The 13,556-nt window shown below is 47.6% G+C and overlaps 1 protein-coding gene across 1 annotated transcript; it reads left to right on the top strand.

Moving 5' to 3' along the window:
• Nucleotides 1-314: 314 nt before the first annotated feature.
• Nucleotides 315-3,096, top strand: LOC141085504 (ferritin heavy chain B-like). The gene is made up of 4 exons (XM_073570916.1): nt 315-579; nt 1,908-2,054; nt 2,195-2,320; nt 2,766-3,096. The coding sequence occupies exons 1-4, from the start codon at nt 478-480 to the stop codon at nt 2,919-2,921; spliced, it is 531 nt and encodes a 176-aa protein (XP_073427017.1). The 5' UTR covers nt 315-477; the 3' UTR covers nt 2,922-3,096.
• Nucleotides 3,097-13,556: the final 10,460 nt, after the last annotated feature.

The following is a 13,556-nucleotide window of genomic DNA, read 5'->3' on the forward strand; positions in this document are numbered from 1 at the left end:
CACATAGACAACTCACTAAGAAAAGAGAAAAGACTTTTGTTATCTGATCTGAAATTCCCAGCGATATTATAAGACTAATAGTAATGAATGCAATAACGATAATAATTATTATTACAGATTAGGGGATTGCTAGTCATGCACTTTCTTGCAATTTTGTGACCCTAGAAATGTTCCCTTAGGTGCCTGTGTGTGACCCCAGCTGGCAGAGGAGGGAGTGTGCACGCCGCCTGCAGGACGCTCCGCCCGATCTCTGGCTGTGATTGGCTGCACACAGATGACGTCACTCCCCTCCCCAGCCTATAAATTCCAAGCTCCAGGGTGCGGAGAGCAGACGATCCCTGACTCTGAGCAGAGTTCTTGCTTCAACAGTGCTTGAACGGAACCCTCTCCGAGTCCTCGGCTCCAAACTCGCATCTCTTCTATACCTGAAGACTTTTGCAACCTTTTTTGCGCCACTAAAACCACCAAGAAGCCGCAATGGAATCCCAGGTGCGCCAGAGCTACCACCGCGACTGCGAGGCTGCCATCAACCGCATGGTGAACCTGGAGCTCTATGCCTCCTACACCTACCTCTCCATGGTGAGTGCTCTGCATCATCTCCTGTCCATGGTGCCGGCGTCTTCTCTGCATCCGTAGCATAGAGCGGCCATTACTGAGCTTCTCCTTCTCTCGTGGTCTCCACCTCTCCCTCTGTCCTTGTGTTGCAGCCATTGTAGTAAGTCTCCTTTGTGCTTCTAGTCCTCTCCCTCCCCGGAGTGATGAGCTCACTGCTGGGATCTCTGTACACTCCCTCGTGTGATGCACAGCAGTTCTGTACATGATGACTCCATGGAATCTCCTCTCTACAGTTCACAGTAGCTGTTCTGTAAACCTTGAACTAATCAAGGAACATGAGGCTGAAGTTGGTTTCTTATTTGGCAATTTTTTTTTTTTTTTTGTGTAGGTTTAACAAAAAAAATAAAAAATCATCACAATAATAGCGTGCAGTGAGGTGCCCTAATGTATATACACTTAAAAACGGCTACAAAAACTATGAAACTGGCCCTAATGAAAGGGTTAAGTTACTTTGGGCCACTGATATCAGTGCAGACATGTAGAACAAGGAGCCCCGCATCCAGACCAGGTCTCTCCAGCCTGGCACACATGGGTTGTGGATATCTGAACTGACCACAAAGTGGGCAGTTGACTTTGGCCATTTGAACAACTAACTGGTGTTTTAAGGGGGTTAAATGACTTTGAGCCACTGATCTCACACTAAGAATGCACTTCTGTATATTTTTAGTGTGAGATCAGTGGTCCAAAGTCATTTAACCCCTTAAACATCAGTTACTTAGCCAGTTGTCCCAGAGTCGAATGTATGCCGATTCTGATGCCCATTTGGGCCAGGCTGGAGGGACCTGGGTTTGATATGGGGCTCTGTTCTATGTCTGCACTGTGCTATCAGTGGCCCAAGTCATGTAGCCCTCTCACTAATGCTCTTCGGTGCCCATTTTTGTGCCAGTTTTATAACTGTTGTAGCTGATAATGCAGCGAGGTGCCCTGAGACTACACTTCTGTTATTGTGATGCTTAATTTTTCGTTAAACCTATAAAAAATAAAGACAAAATTGCCAAATTAGAAACTGACGAAGAGGAAACCAACTTCAGCCTCGTTCTAGCTACATTGTAACAATCTCTGGTGCTTCTACTAATGCTGTTGGGTCCTTTCTGCAAAATAAGAACACCCCAGTGGTCAACTGCACATTATAATCAGTACTGTACAGTAAACTGATGATACACTGTTTCCTTCTATACACCTGCTAAATAACTCACATGAACCTGTTGTCCTCTTCTCGGAGAGAATGATGTAATTAAACTTCCGTTCTCTTTCCAGACTGTTCCTCACCACTGTCTTCTCTCCTTTTTCAGTCCTTCTACTTTGACCGTGACGATGTCGCCCTTCACCACGTGGCTAAATTCTTCAAGGAGCAGAGCCATGAAGAGAGGGAGCATGCGGAGAAGTTCCTCAAGTACCAGAACAAGCGTGGGGGTCGCGTTGTCCTACAGGACATTAAGGTGAATTTTGTGCTCATGTAGAAAGTAGACTTAAAATTAAGACATATTAGTGTAGGTTTGTCAGGAATGGAGCCTCGTTCTCGAGCTACAAGAGGTTAAGGAGTGATTTTTGAGGATCACTTTGTCTTTTTCTGTCTTAGAAACCTGAGCGTGATGAGTGGGCCAACACCCTGGAGGCCATGCAGGCTGCTCTGGAGCTGGAGAAGACTGTGAACCAGGCTCTTCTGGATCTTCACAAATTGGCCACTGACAAGGTTGACCCTCATGTAAGTGCTGCTGGAAAAACTGTCTGCTATGGAAGGTGGACTACACCGCCCTACCCTCTGATATGGTGTGTCCCCTGTTGTACTCCTCGTGTATGCAGCGCACACAACCTGTATATTCTGCACACTAATATTTGCTACTACAGTCTTAGAATGCTTATGGCCGAAGCTTCCCATTTCTAGACTTGCTTCATCTTTGTAGTAAAACTTCAGCTCAGTATTTGAAAAGCATGGCTGGTTAATTCTGAACTTGGTGCTACACTAGTGTTGATATTGTTATAGCAGGGCTCTATTGAAGTTGATTAGGATATTGTAGCCAAGTCTAATTCATCTGGACAATTTGGCTTTTTTTTTGACAGCAGACAGCCGTGTATTATCAACTTGAGCTATATTGTTCCCATAATGGGGCTAGTAATTGCATATGAATGACCGACCTCTCCTCTTCCAGCTCTGTGACTTCTTGGAATCTGAATACCTGGAAGAACAGGTGAAGGCTATGAAGCAGCTTGGAGACTACATCACCAACCTGAAGCGCCTTGGGGTACCCCAGAATGGCATGGGCGAGTACCTGTTCGACAAGCACACCCTGGGAGAGAGCAGCTAAGATGTCTCCTTCCTGGATACCACCAGTCTTGTCTGCATCTCCTTGTCCATCTGGAATAACTGTAATGCCCCCTCAGATGTTGGGCTTCTCTTAAACCTGGTGTGATCTTTGTTCCCTGATCAGACATGACCTGTGCTTGTCAGCAAGCTTTCCAATAAAGTCTTTCTGCATTTCAGCATGTGTCAAATCTCTAGTTTATGCAGAGGTAGCCTTCAAATATGTGATTATTAAGCACTGGGGGGGGAACCAATATGACTGCAGCCTAAACTACATTCACAACAGACTATAGGCTGGTACATGTCAGATTTTCATGATTCGCCACATTGTCAACCTGGGTCCCTCCAGTTCACAAATATCCAGGATCTACTGTATACATTCCTGAGTACCTCCCGCAGATCTAGGTCAATGGGTAACAGTTTTCATGCTGTGTTCTGTCAAAGGGGGGGTAAAAATAAAGGGCATGCCCAAAACACTTGTGCGGTCTCCAATTTCAATGAATGCACATGGGGAGGGGGTGGACCCCATGGCCAGCCCTAAAGGCCCTGTCTCACTAAGCAATCTCGGTAGCGAGATCGCTGCTGAGTCACAACTTTTGTGACGTAACAGCGATCTCACCAGCGAGATTGCTGTGTGTGACAGTGATCAGCGAGCGGCCCCCCTGCCGGTATCGCTGATCGCTGCAAAAAAATCTCTGGACATTTCTTTGGTCGCTGGTCTCCCGCTGGCCAGCACACATCGCTGTGTGTGACAGCGGGAGACCAGCGATCAGGTGAAAAAAAAAAAAAAAGTTATTCTCACCTTACGATGTCCCGTTCAGCCATCCCGCCTCTCTCCACGCTCCGGTCCCAGTGATCCTTTGCACGAATGACCGAGACTTTGTTATCCTGCGAGACCGTGACATCTCGCGGTCATTCATGCAAAGGATCACTGGGACCGGAGCGTGGAGGCCGGAAGACTGCGCGGGACATCGGATGGTGAGAATAACTTTTTTTTTTTTTTTTTTTTTTTTTTTTTTTTTTTTTTTTACAGGATGGCCAGTGATGCCGGGCGCTCGGCATCGCTGTGCTGATCGCTGGTGAAGCTGTCTGTGTGACAGCTCACCAGTGATCACATATCGACTTACTAGCGATCCTGACACCTTGATGTCGGGATCGCTGGTAAGTCGCTTAGTGAGACGGGGCCTTAAGGCTACGGACATATCAGAGGTGCAGCTGCCACCAGCGAAGACTAATTCAGCTGAACTGTTTTGCAGTGAACCAGTCATCATGCTGCTGGCCAGAGGGCGGCAACTGGCGTTCACCTCACTGGGTGCATGGCCGCAACACTGGGCGCCATGACAGGGATGCTGAAGCCAGCACAAACACAGGCTGTGGAGGAGGATGAATAGTATAATTTGTTTCTAATATATTACAAAACCGGTCACACTTATAGCAAGGTGTGGAACATATATACCTGGATGTGTGACATACCAGCAGGAAGGACATGTATGACTGGATGAGGAACATTATACCCAGAAGGAGGTTGGGTTGAGAGACATTATCCTAGGAAGGAGTCCAGTATGGGGATATTACTGGAAGGGGCGTCGCTCACTACGTATCATTCTATTTATGGGGTTATCCTATTTGGTATATTGTGCACAGTGTCACATTTACATAGTATGTCTTGAATAGCACTGTCTCACTTAGCAAATTCTCAATATATATTTTTTATATTCACATCTCCCTCATGTTGAGTCCTTTTATTGTTATGGTAGAAAATGACTGGAGCAGCCGGTGACCAGTCCATCAGCTGCCCCATTAGAAGTCATTTCAGTTTATATCTAAGGAGAGGATGGTATGTAATAAAGAACAGGGTGCTAGAAATTACAAAAATAAGAGAATCTGATATGTAAGGGATGGTGCTGTACATAACAAGAGGGCACTGTGTAATAAGGGATGGTGCTGTACATAAGAGGGCACTGTGTAATAAGGGATGGTGCTGTACATAAGAGGGCACTCTAATAAGTGACAATATATATGAGAGGAGACTTCTAGAGAGAGCTTGGTTGCGATAAAAGAAGCTGTCAGGGTCTGCCCTTGTATTAGACGATCACTGGTCATGGATGAGTTGGGCTTACAGTCTGTGTATGGGGACCCATGACATGATTGTCAGGAGTAGATGATCTGGCATGCCGGACTTCGGATTGGCAATCCTTTTGTTTTCCAGAAGATAACCCACTGCCAGAGAAGTCTGAGCATGACGCTCGTAGAAAACGCAGAAGTGCTAAGTAGCGTGAAGGCTCCTGTATTTGGAAGAGCTGGGTGAGTTAGCTGCTGACAGCCATCTAAGGTGTAGGGGGGTTAACCTTTTTCAGACCAGCAGACACAAAGCACAATGCTCTTGGGTAGCTTGCTTATAATCAATATTTTCAGCCTCTACCTGAGGCTTCTGAGAAGGAAGATAAAACGTTGGAATGGAGTAGAAGAATGATCTACCCACCAAGGCTCTCCAGTCACTCCAAAATTCCATACCCAAATGCCAGTTAAGTAAAACTGGCATACCCATTTACAAGGCATTCAATGACTTATTGTAATACATACATGCTTGAAATCCTATATACACTCACTGGCCACTTTATTAGGTACACCATGCTAGTAACGGGTTGGACCCCCTTTTGCCTTCAGAACTGCCTCAATTCTTCGTGGCAGAGATTCAACAAGGTGCTGGAAGCATTCCTCAGAGATTTTGGACCATATTGACATGATGGCATCACACAGTTGGCGCAGATTTGTCGGCTGCACATCCCTGATGCGAATCTCCCGTTCCACCACATCCCAAAGATGCTCTATTGGATTGAGATCTGGTGACTGAGGAGGCCATTTGAGTACAGTGAACTCATTGTCATGTTCAAGAAACCAATCTGAGATGATTCGAGCTTTATGACATGGCGCATTATCCTGCTGAAAGTAGCCATCAGATGTTGGGTACATTGTGGTCATAAAGGGATGGACATGGTCAGCAACAATACTCAGGTAGGCTGTGGCGTTGCAACGATGCTCAATTGGTACCAAGGGGCCCAAAGAGTGCCAAGAAAAAATTCCCCACACCATGACACCACCACCACCAGCCTGAACCGTTGATACAAGGCAGGATGGATCCATGCTTTCATGTTGTTTACGCCAAATTCTGACCCTACCATCCGAATGTCGCAGCAGAAATCGAGACTCATCAGACCAGGCAAAGTTTTTCCAATCTTCTACTGTCCAATTTCGATGAGCTTGTGCAAATTGTAGCCTCAGTTTCCTGTTCTTAGCTGAGAGGAGTGGTACCCAGTGTGGTCTTCTGCTGCTGTAGCCCATCTGCCTCAAAGTTCGACGCACTGTGCGTTCAGAGATGCTCTTCTGCCTACCTTGGTTGTAACGGGTGGCAATTTGAGTCACTGTTGCCTTTCTATCAGCTCGAACCAGTCTGCCCATTCTCCTCTGACCTCTGGCATCAACAAGGCATTTCCGGCCACAGAACTGACGCTCACTGGATTTTTTTTCTTTTTCGGACCATTCTCTGTAAACCCTAGAGATGGTTGTGCGTGAAAATCCCAGTAGATCAGCAGTTTCTGAAATACTCAGACCAGCCCTTCTGGCACCAACAATCATGCCACGTTCAAAGGCACTCAAATCACCTTTCTTCCCCATACTGATGCTCGGTTTGAACTGCAGGAGATTGTCTTGACCATGTCTACATGCCTAAATGCACTGAGTTGCCGCCATGTGATTGGCTGATTAGAAATTAAGTCTTAACACACAGTTGGACAGGTGTACCTAATAAAGTGGCCAGTGAGTGTATATACATACACACACACGTCACCTTTCTTTGTCAGAGTAGATATCATGAATCATGATTGTGGTGGACTCTGTTATATATATTCTGCTATATAAAATGACAGATACATAGATTACTGCTTATATATCAAACTAGATGGCCCGATTCTAACGCATCGGGTATTCTAGAATATATATGCAGTTTATTTTTGAAGATTTAATAATAATGCAATAATGCACCCCCCAATCCTGATATGTATGGTTCTCTCACCCCCAATCCTGATATCGATGGTTCTCTCACCCCTAATCCTGATATGCATGCTACCTCTCAACCCCCTATCCTGGTATGCATGGTCCCCTGACCCCCCGATCCTGGAATGCATGGTCCTCTCACCCCCCAATCCTGGTATGCATGGTCCTCTCACCCCTCTTTCCTGGTATGCATGGTCTTCTTACTCCCCTTTCGGGGTATGCATGGTCCCCTCACCCCCCAATCCTGGAATGCATGGTCCTCTCACCCCTCTTTCCTGGTATGAATGCTCACCGTCACCCCCCTTTCCTGGTATGTATGGTCCCCTCACCCCCCAATCCTGGTATGCATGGTCCTCTCACCCCTCTTTCCTGGTATGAATGCTCACCGTCACCCCCCTTTCCTGGTATGTATGGTCCCCTCACCCCCCAATCCTGGTATGCATGGTATCCTAACCCCCCCTTCCTGATATGCATGGTCCCCTCACCCCCCAATCCTGGTATGCATGGTCCTCTTACCCCCCTTTTGGGGTATGCATGTTCCTCACCCCCCAGTCCTGGTATGCATGGTCCTCTCACCCCCCAATTCTGATATGCATGGTCTCCTCACCCCCCTTTCCTGGTATGCATGGTCCCCTTACCCCCCTTTCTTGGTATGCATGGTCCCCTCACCCCCCTTTCGTGGTATGCATGGTCCCCTCACCCCCCTATCCTGGTATGCATGGTCCCCTCACCCCCCTTTCTTGGTATGCATGGTCCTCTCACCCCTCTTTCCTGGTATGTATGCTCACCGTCACCCCCTTTCCTGGTATGTATGGTCCCCTCACCCCCCAATCCTGGTATGCATGGTCCTCTCACCCCTCTTTCCTGGTATGAATGCTCACCGTCACCCCCCTTTCCTGGTATGTATGGTCCCCTCACCCCCCAATCCTGGTATGCATGGTATCCTAACCCCCCCTTCCTGATATGCATGGTCCCCTCACCCCCCAATCCTGGTATGCATGGTCCTCTTACCCCCCTTTTGGGGTAAGCATGTTCCTCACCCCCCAGTCCTGGTATGCATGGTCCTCTCACCCCCTCTTTGCATGGTCTCCTCACCCCCCTTTCCTGGTATGCATGGTCCCCTTACCCCCCTTTCTTGGTATGCATGGTCCCCTCACCCCCCTTTCGTGGTATGCATGGTCCCCTCACCCCCCTATCCTGGTATGCATGGTCCCCTCACCCCCCTTTCTTGGTATGCATGGTCCACTCACCCCCCAATCCTGGTATGCATGGTCCTCTCACCCCTCTTTCCTGGTATGTATGCTCACCGTCACCCCCTTTCCTGGTATGTATGGTCCCCACACCCCCCAATCCTGGTATGCATGGTATCCTCACCCCCCTTTCCTTGTATGCATGGTCCCCTCATCCCCCTTTCCTGATATGCATGGTCCCCTCATCCCCCTTTCCTGATATGCATGGTCCCCTCACCCCCCAATCCTGGTATGCATGGTCCTCTTACCCCCCTTTTGGGGTATGCATGGTCCTCACCCCCCAGTCCTGGTATGCATGGTCCCCTCACCCCCCAATCCTGATATGCATGGTCTCCTCACCCCCCTTTCGTGGTATGCATGGTCCCTTCACCCCCCAATCCTGGTATGCATGGTCCTCTTACCCCCCTTTTGGGGTATGCATGGTCCTCACCCCCCAGTCCTGGTATGCATGGTCCTCTCACCCCCCAATCCTGATATGCATGGTCTCCTCACCCCCCTTTCGTGGTATGCATGGTCCCTTCACCCCCTAATCCTGGTATGCATGGTCCCCTCACCCCCCAATCCTGGTATGCATGGTCCCCTCACCCCCCTTTCCATCTAGCCGCGACCAATCAGCGTCACGGCCCTGTAGCCGCGACTAATCACTGCCGCGGCCCTGTACAAAAATAATATTAAAAAAATAAAAAAAAGTTATTCTCACCTTCCGACGGCCTCCTATCTTCTTTCCACGCTCCCAGTAATGTTTTGCGGCTTAGACTGCTGATGACGTCGGTCATCTTTCTCGCTCTCGCGAGAGTGACGTCGGTCTTCTTTCTCACTCTCGCGAGAGTGACGTCATCAGCGGTCTAAGCCGCAAAGCATTACTGGGAACGCGAGGTCTGGCGCGTGGAAAGAAGACAGGAGGCCGTCGGAAAGTGAGAATAACTTTTTTTCATTTTAATTCTCTTTTTTACAGATTAAGGCCTGCGCCTGCTGCTGATTGGTCGTGGCCTGGCGGCCGCGACCAATCAGCAGCAGGCGCAGCTTACCATTACAAACAGCTGCGCCTGTCACTGATTGGTTGCGGCCTGGCAGGGGCCTGGCGGCCGCGACCGATCAGCGGCCCGCGATTTCGGTTACAGACAGACACAAGGCGTTCATATATATACACTCACTGGCCACTTTATTAGGTACACCTGTCCAACTGTGTGTTAAGACTTAATTTCTAATCAGCCAATCACATGGCGGCAACTCAGTGCATTTAGGCATGTAGACATGGTCAAGACAATCTCCTGCAGTTCAAACCGAGCATCAGTATGGGGAAGAAAGGTGATTTGAGTGCCTTTGAACGTGGCATGATTGTTGGTGCCAGAAGGGCTGGTCTGAGTATTTCAGAAACTGCTGATCTACTGGGATTTTCACGCACAACCATCTCTAGGGTTTACAGAGAATGGTCCGAAAAAGAAAAAAAATCCAGTGAGCGGCGGTTCTGTGGCCGGAAATGCCTTGTTGATGCCAGAGGTCAGAGGAGAATGGGCAGACTGGTTCGAGCTGATAGAAAGGCAACAGTGACTCAAATTGCCACCCGTTACAACCAAGGTAGGCAGAAGAGCATCTCTGAACGCACAGTACGTCGAACTTTGAGGCAGATGGGCTACAGCAGCAGAAGACCACACCGGGTACCACTCCTCTCAGCTAAGAACAGGAAACTGAGGCTACAATTTGCACAAGCTCATCGAAATTGGACAGTAGAAGATTGGAAAAACGTTGCCTGGTCTGATGAGTCTCGATTTCTGCTGCGACATTCGGATGGTAGGGTCAGAATTTGGCGTAAACAACATGAAAGCATGGATCCATCCTGCCTTGTATCAACGGTTCAGGCTGGTGGTGGTGGTGTCATGGTGTGGGGAATTTTTTCTTGGCACTCTTTGGGCCCCTTGGTACCAATTGAGCATCGTTGCAACGCCACAGCCTACCTGAGTATTGTTGCTGACCATGTCCATCCCTTTATGACCACAATGTACCCAACATCTGATGGCTACTTTCAGCAGGATAATGCGCCATGTCATAAAGCTCGAATCATCTCAGATTGGTTTCTTGAACATGACAATGAGTTTACTGTACTCAAATGGCCTCCTCAGTCACCAGATCTCAATCCAATAGAGCATCTTTGGGATGTGGTGGAACGGGAGATTCGCATCAGGGATGTGCAGCCGACAAATCTGCGCCAACTGTGTGATGCCATCATGTCAATATGGTCCAAAATCTCTGGGGAATGCTTCCAGCACCTTGTTGAATCTCTGCCATGAAGAATTGAGGCAGTTCTGAAGGCAAAAGGGGGTCCAACCCGTTACTAGCATGGTGTACCTAATAAAGTGGCCAGTGAGTGTAGATGTAATAAACTCATTGCATAGGAGGCTAAAAGTAACCATACCACTAAGGCTAGATGATGACTTTGGCCACAACGTAGGTCATGCAGGGAAAGGTCATTATGTGCCGCTGCTACACGGGAGTATAATGCAGATGAATGGGGTCACATTGCAACCCACAAGGTGCCACGACCGCGATAAGCAAGTTGCAAAATTTGGAATCAGTTGGATTTTTTGTAACTTGCTTGCTGCAGCTGTGGTACCTTGCTGGTAGCTACACAACCCCAATTCATATGTGTAAGGCTAGTTTCACACTAGCGTTTTTGAGCGCAGCGACGGCCTGCGCACGGCCGCCGCTAAGCCCGTCCCCTGCCGCGCCTCCGCCGGTAGCTCCGCCTACCGGCGCATGACGCTGCATGCGCCCTGCGTCCCCTATCTTTATCACTGGGGGCGCAGGCCGTGCGCAGTATGCGTTTGGCGGCGCATGCGTCCTTTTGACGGTGCGCCGACCTGCGCCAACGCAACCTGCTGCAGTTTGGTTTTTCCTGCGCACCGTCAAAAAGGCGCATGCGCTGCCAAACGCATACTGCGCACGGCCTGCGCCCCCAGTGATAAAGATAGGGGACGCAGGGCGCATGCAGCGTCATGCGCCGATAGGCGGAGCTACCGGCAGAGGCGCTGCAGGGGGCGGGGCTTAGCAGCGGCCGTGCGCAGGCCGTCGCTGCGCTCAAAAACGCTAGTGTGAAACTAGCCTAATGCTGTAATGTAGCAACGGCATACAGCAACGTTTGGTAGTATGACCTTCAACACAGCCAAAATCGCTTTCTAGCCCCAGTATTAGGATGACGACTGGCCTAAAAGAAGAAGGGCAGAAGTAGCTTTGGCTATTGGGTATAGGATTTGGAGGAGTAAAATGATAACAGTAGAATTGCTGGGTTGCATATTGATGATGCACTCATAATAGGCCTGTTTCACACATCAGTTTTTCCAGATCAGTCAAAATCCGCCAAAAAGTGAAAATGGCGGATCCGCTAAAAATGTGTAAAAACGGATGCAAGCGGATGGGACGGATCCTTTTTTTGACGGATCCGCTATACGGATTTGTGTACGGATCCGTAAAAAAACGGATCCGTACCATCCGCTGGCATCTGTTTTTGCCATCCATTGGGTCTGTTTTCTGACGGATCCGTTTTTACACACCTTCCAAATGGGATGCTCCCAAATATGATTGGCTCTTGGAAAATGCTCCCAAATGTGATTGGATCCTGGAAACTAGGGAAAACTATATCTATGGTGTTGTAAAACAATATCTTTGAAAGGTTGTAGAGCTAGTGGCAGAGATGGAAAGAGTAATAGCGAATATTAACACCCTCTGTGTGGAATTTGATTTTCAATGCAATCGTTTGGCAATTATTGCTCTGCAGAGGGAGAAAAGAAGACTGCGAATCCTGCGTCGGAGGAAGAGACGGCAGTGGATTCATCCTATAAATGCACAGAGGTTTACCTTTGATTGTTTTCAACACTTTATCTGGAATTGAGGGATAACCCGGACAAGTTCTTTAATTATGTGCGCATGAGTCAGGACTTGTTTGAGATTTTGGCGGAGCGTGTTGGAGCGCAAATCCAGAGAAGGGACACCTACATGTGGTTTTCTATTTCACCGGCGGAGCGTTTGATGGTGACCCTTCGGTAAGTTATCTATTTTTTAAAAGTTTTCAGATTCTGCAAACTTTTATTGTCATGTTATGGCTTGTAGTTTGTATTAATTTAACTTTTTACCCTTTTTTTTCACAGATTCCTGGCAACTGGAGAATCCTTCACCTCCCTCCATTACCAGTTCCGGCTTGGGATATCGACAATCTCTGGAATAGTCCAACAGACTTGCCGGGCATTGTGGGATTGTCTACACAAGGAGTACATCCCACAGCCAACACAGGAGAGATGGCTGGAGATTGTGGACAACTTTCAAGAAATCTGCCAGTTTCCGAATTGTGTTGGTGCAGTGGATGGGAAGCACATAAGGATTGTGAAACCCATTGGATCTGGATCTGAATTTTTCAACTACAAGAAATTCTTCGCAATTGTACTGATGGCCATTGCAGACTCAAAATGCAAATTTATTGCGGTCGACATTGGTGCGTATGGTCGATCAAATGTTTCTCAGGTATTCAAGATGTCAGCAATGGGTTGTCGTTTGTATGGAGACAATTTTGAATTCCCACCTCCAAGACCACTCCCTGGAACCACAGGCCCACCAATGCCATTTGTATGTGTTGGAGACAATGCATTTCAACTCTCTAAACATCTTCTCAAGCCATATGGAAGTCATGGATTGACACACACCAAAAAAATCTTTAACTATCGATTGAGAAGAGAGCGAAGAGTGGTGGAGTGCGCTTTTAGGATTTTAACTGCTTAATGGAGAGTGCTGTTAACTGCCATTAAAATAAAAACTGAGAATGTGGATGAGGTGGTGAAGGCATGTGTCATCCTGCACAATTTTGTACCTTCAAAGGAACATGTTTCCATGGAAGAAAATGTTTGTGAAACCACCTTATGGGATTGTCAACAGACAAGTGTTCGGAGTACTGTGTCAGTGTCAAGAATGAGGGACACATTTGCTGATTATTTTCTGTCACCAGAAGGAAGAGTTGCCTGGCAAGATGACAAGGTATCATTTTTTATTTTTTTATTTTATATCAAGGTTCCTTTTTTGGATAAGAAAAACTTTAGTAATTTTTCCTTTTTTCTTTCATAGTTTTGATACCTTTACACCAATTGTGGGTAATAAAAGTGTGGTGTATTTGTACCTGTACACCACCGGTGTACTTTGAACCTTTACCAAGTGTTGTGTATTTGTACTTTCAACCTTTACCAAGTGTTGTGTATTTGTACTTTCAACCTTTACCAAGTGTTGTTGTTTTTTTTTTTTTTACCTGTACACCACCGGTGTACATTCAACCTTTACCAAGAAGTGTTTACAGTAAA

This window comes from Dendrobates tinctorius, unplaced genomic scaffold, assembly GCF_039654945.1.
Source record: "Dendrobates tinctorius isolate UK_male_01 unplaced genomic scaffold, ASM3965494v1 ptg000028l, whole genome shotgun sequence".
NCBI classification, from domain to species: Eukaryota; Metazoa; Chordata; class Amphibia; order Anura; family Dendrobatidae; genus Dendrobates; species Dendrobates tinctorius.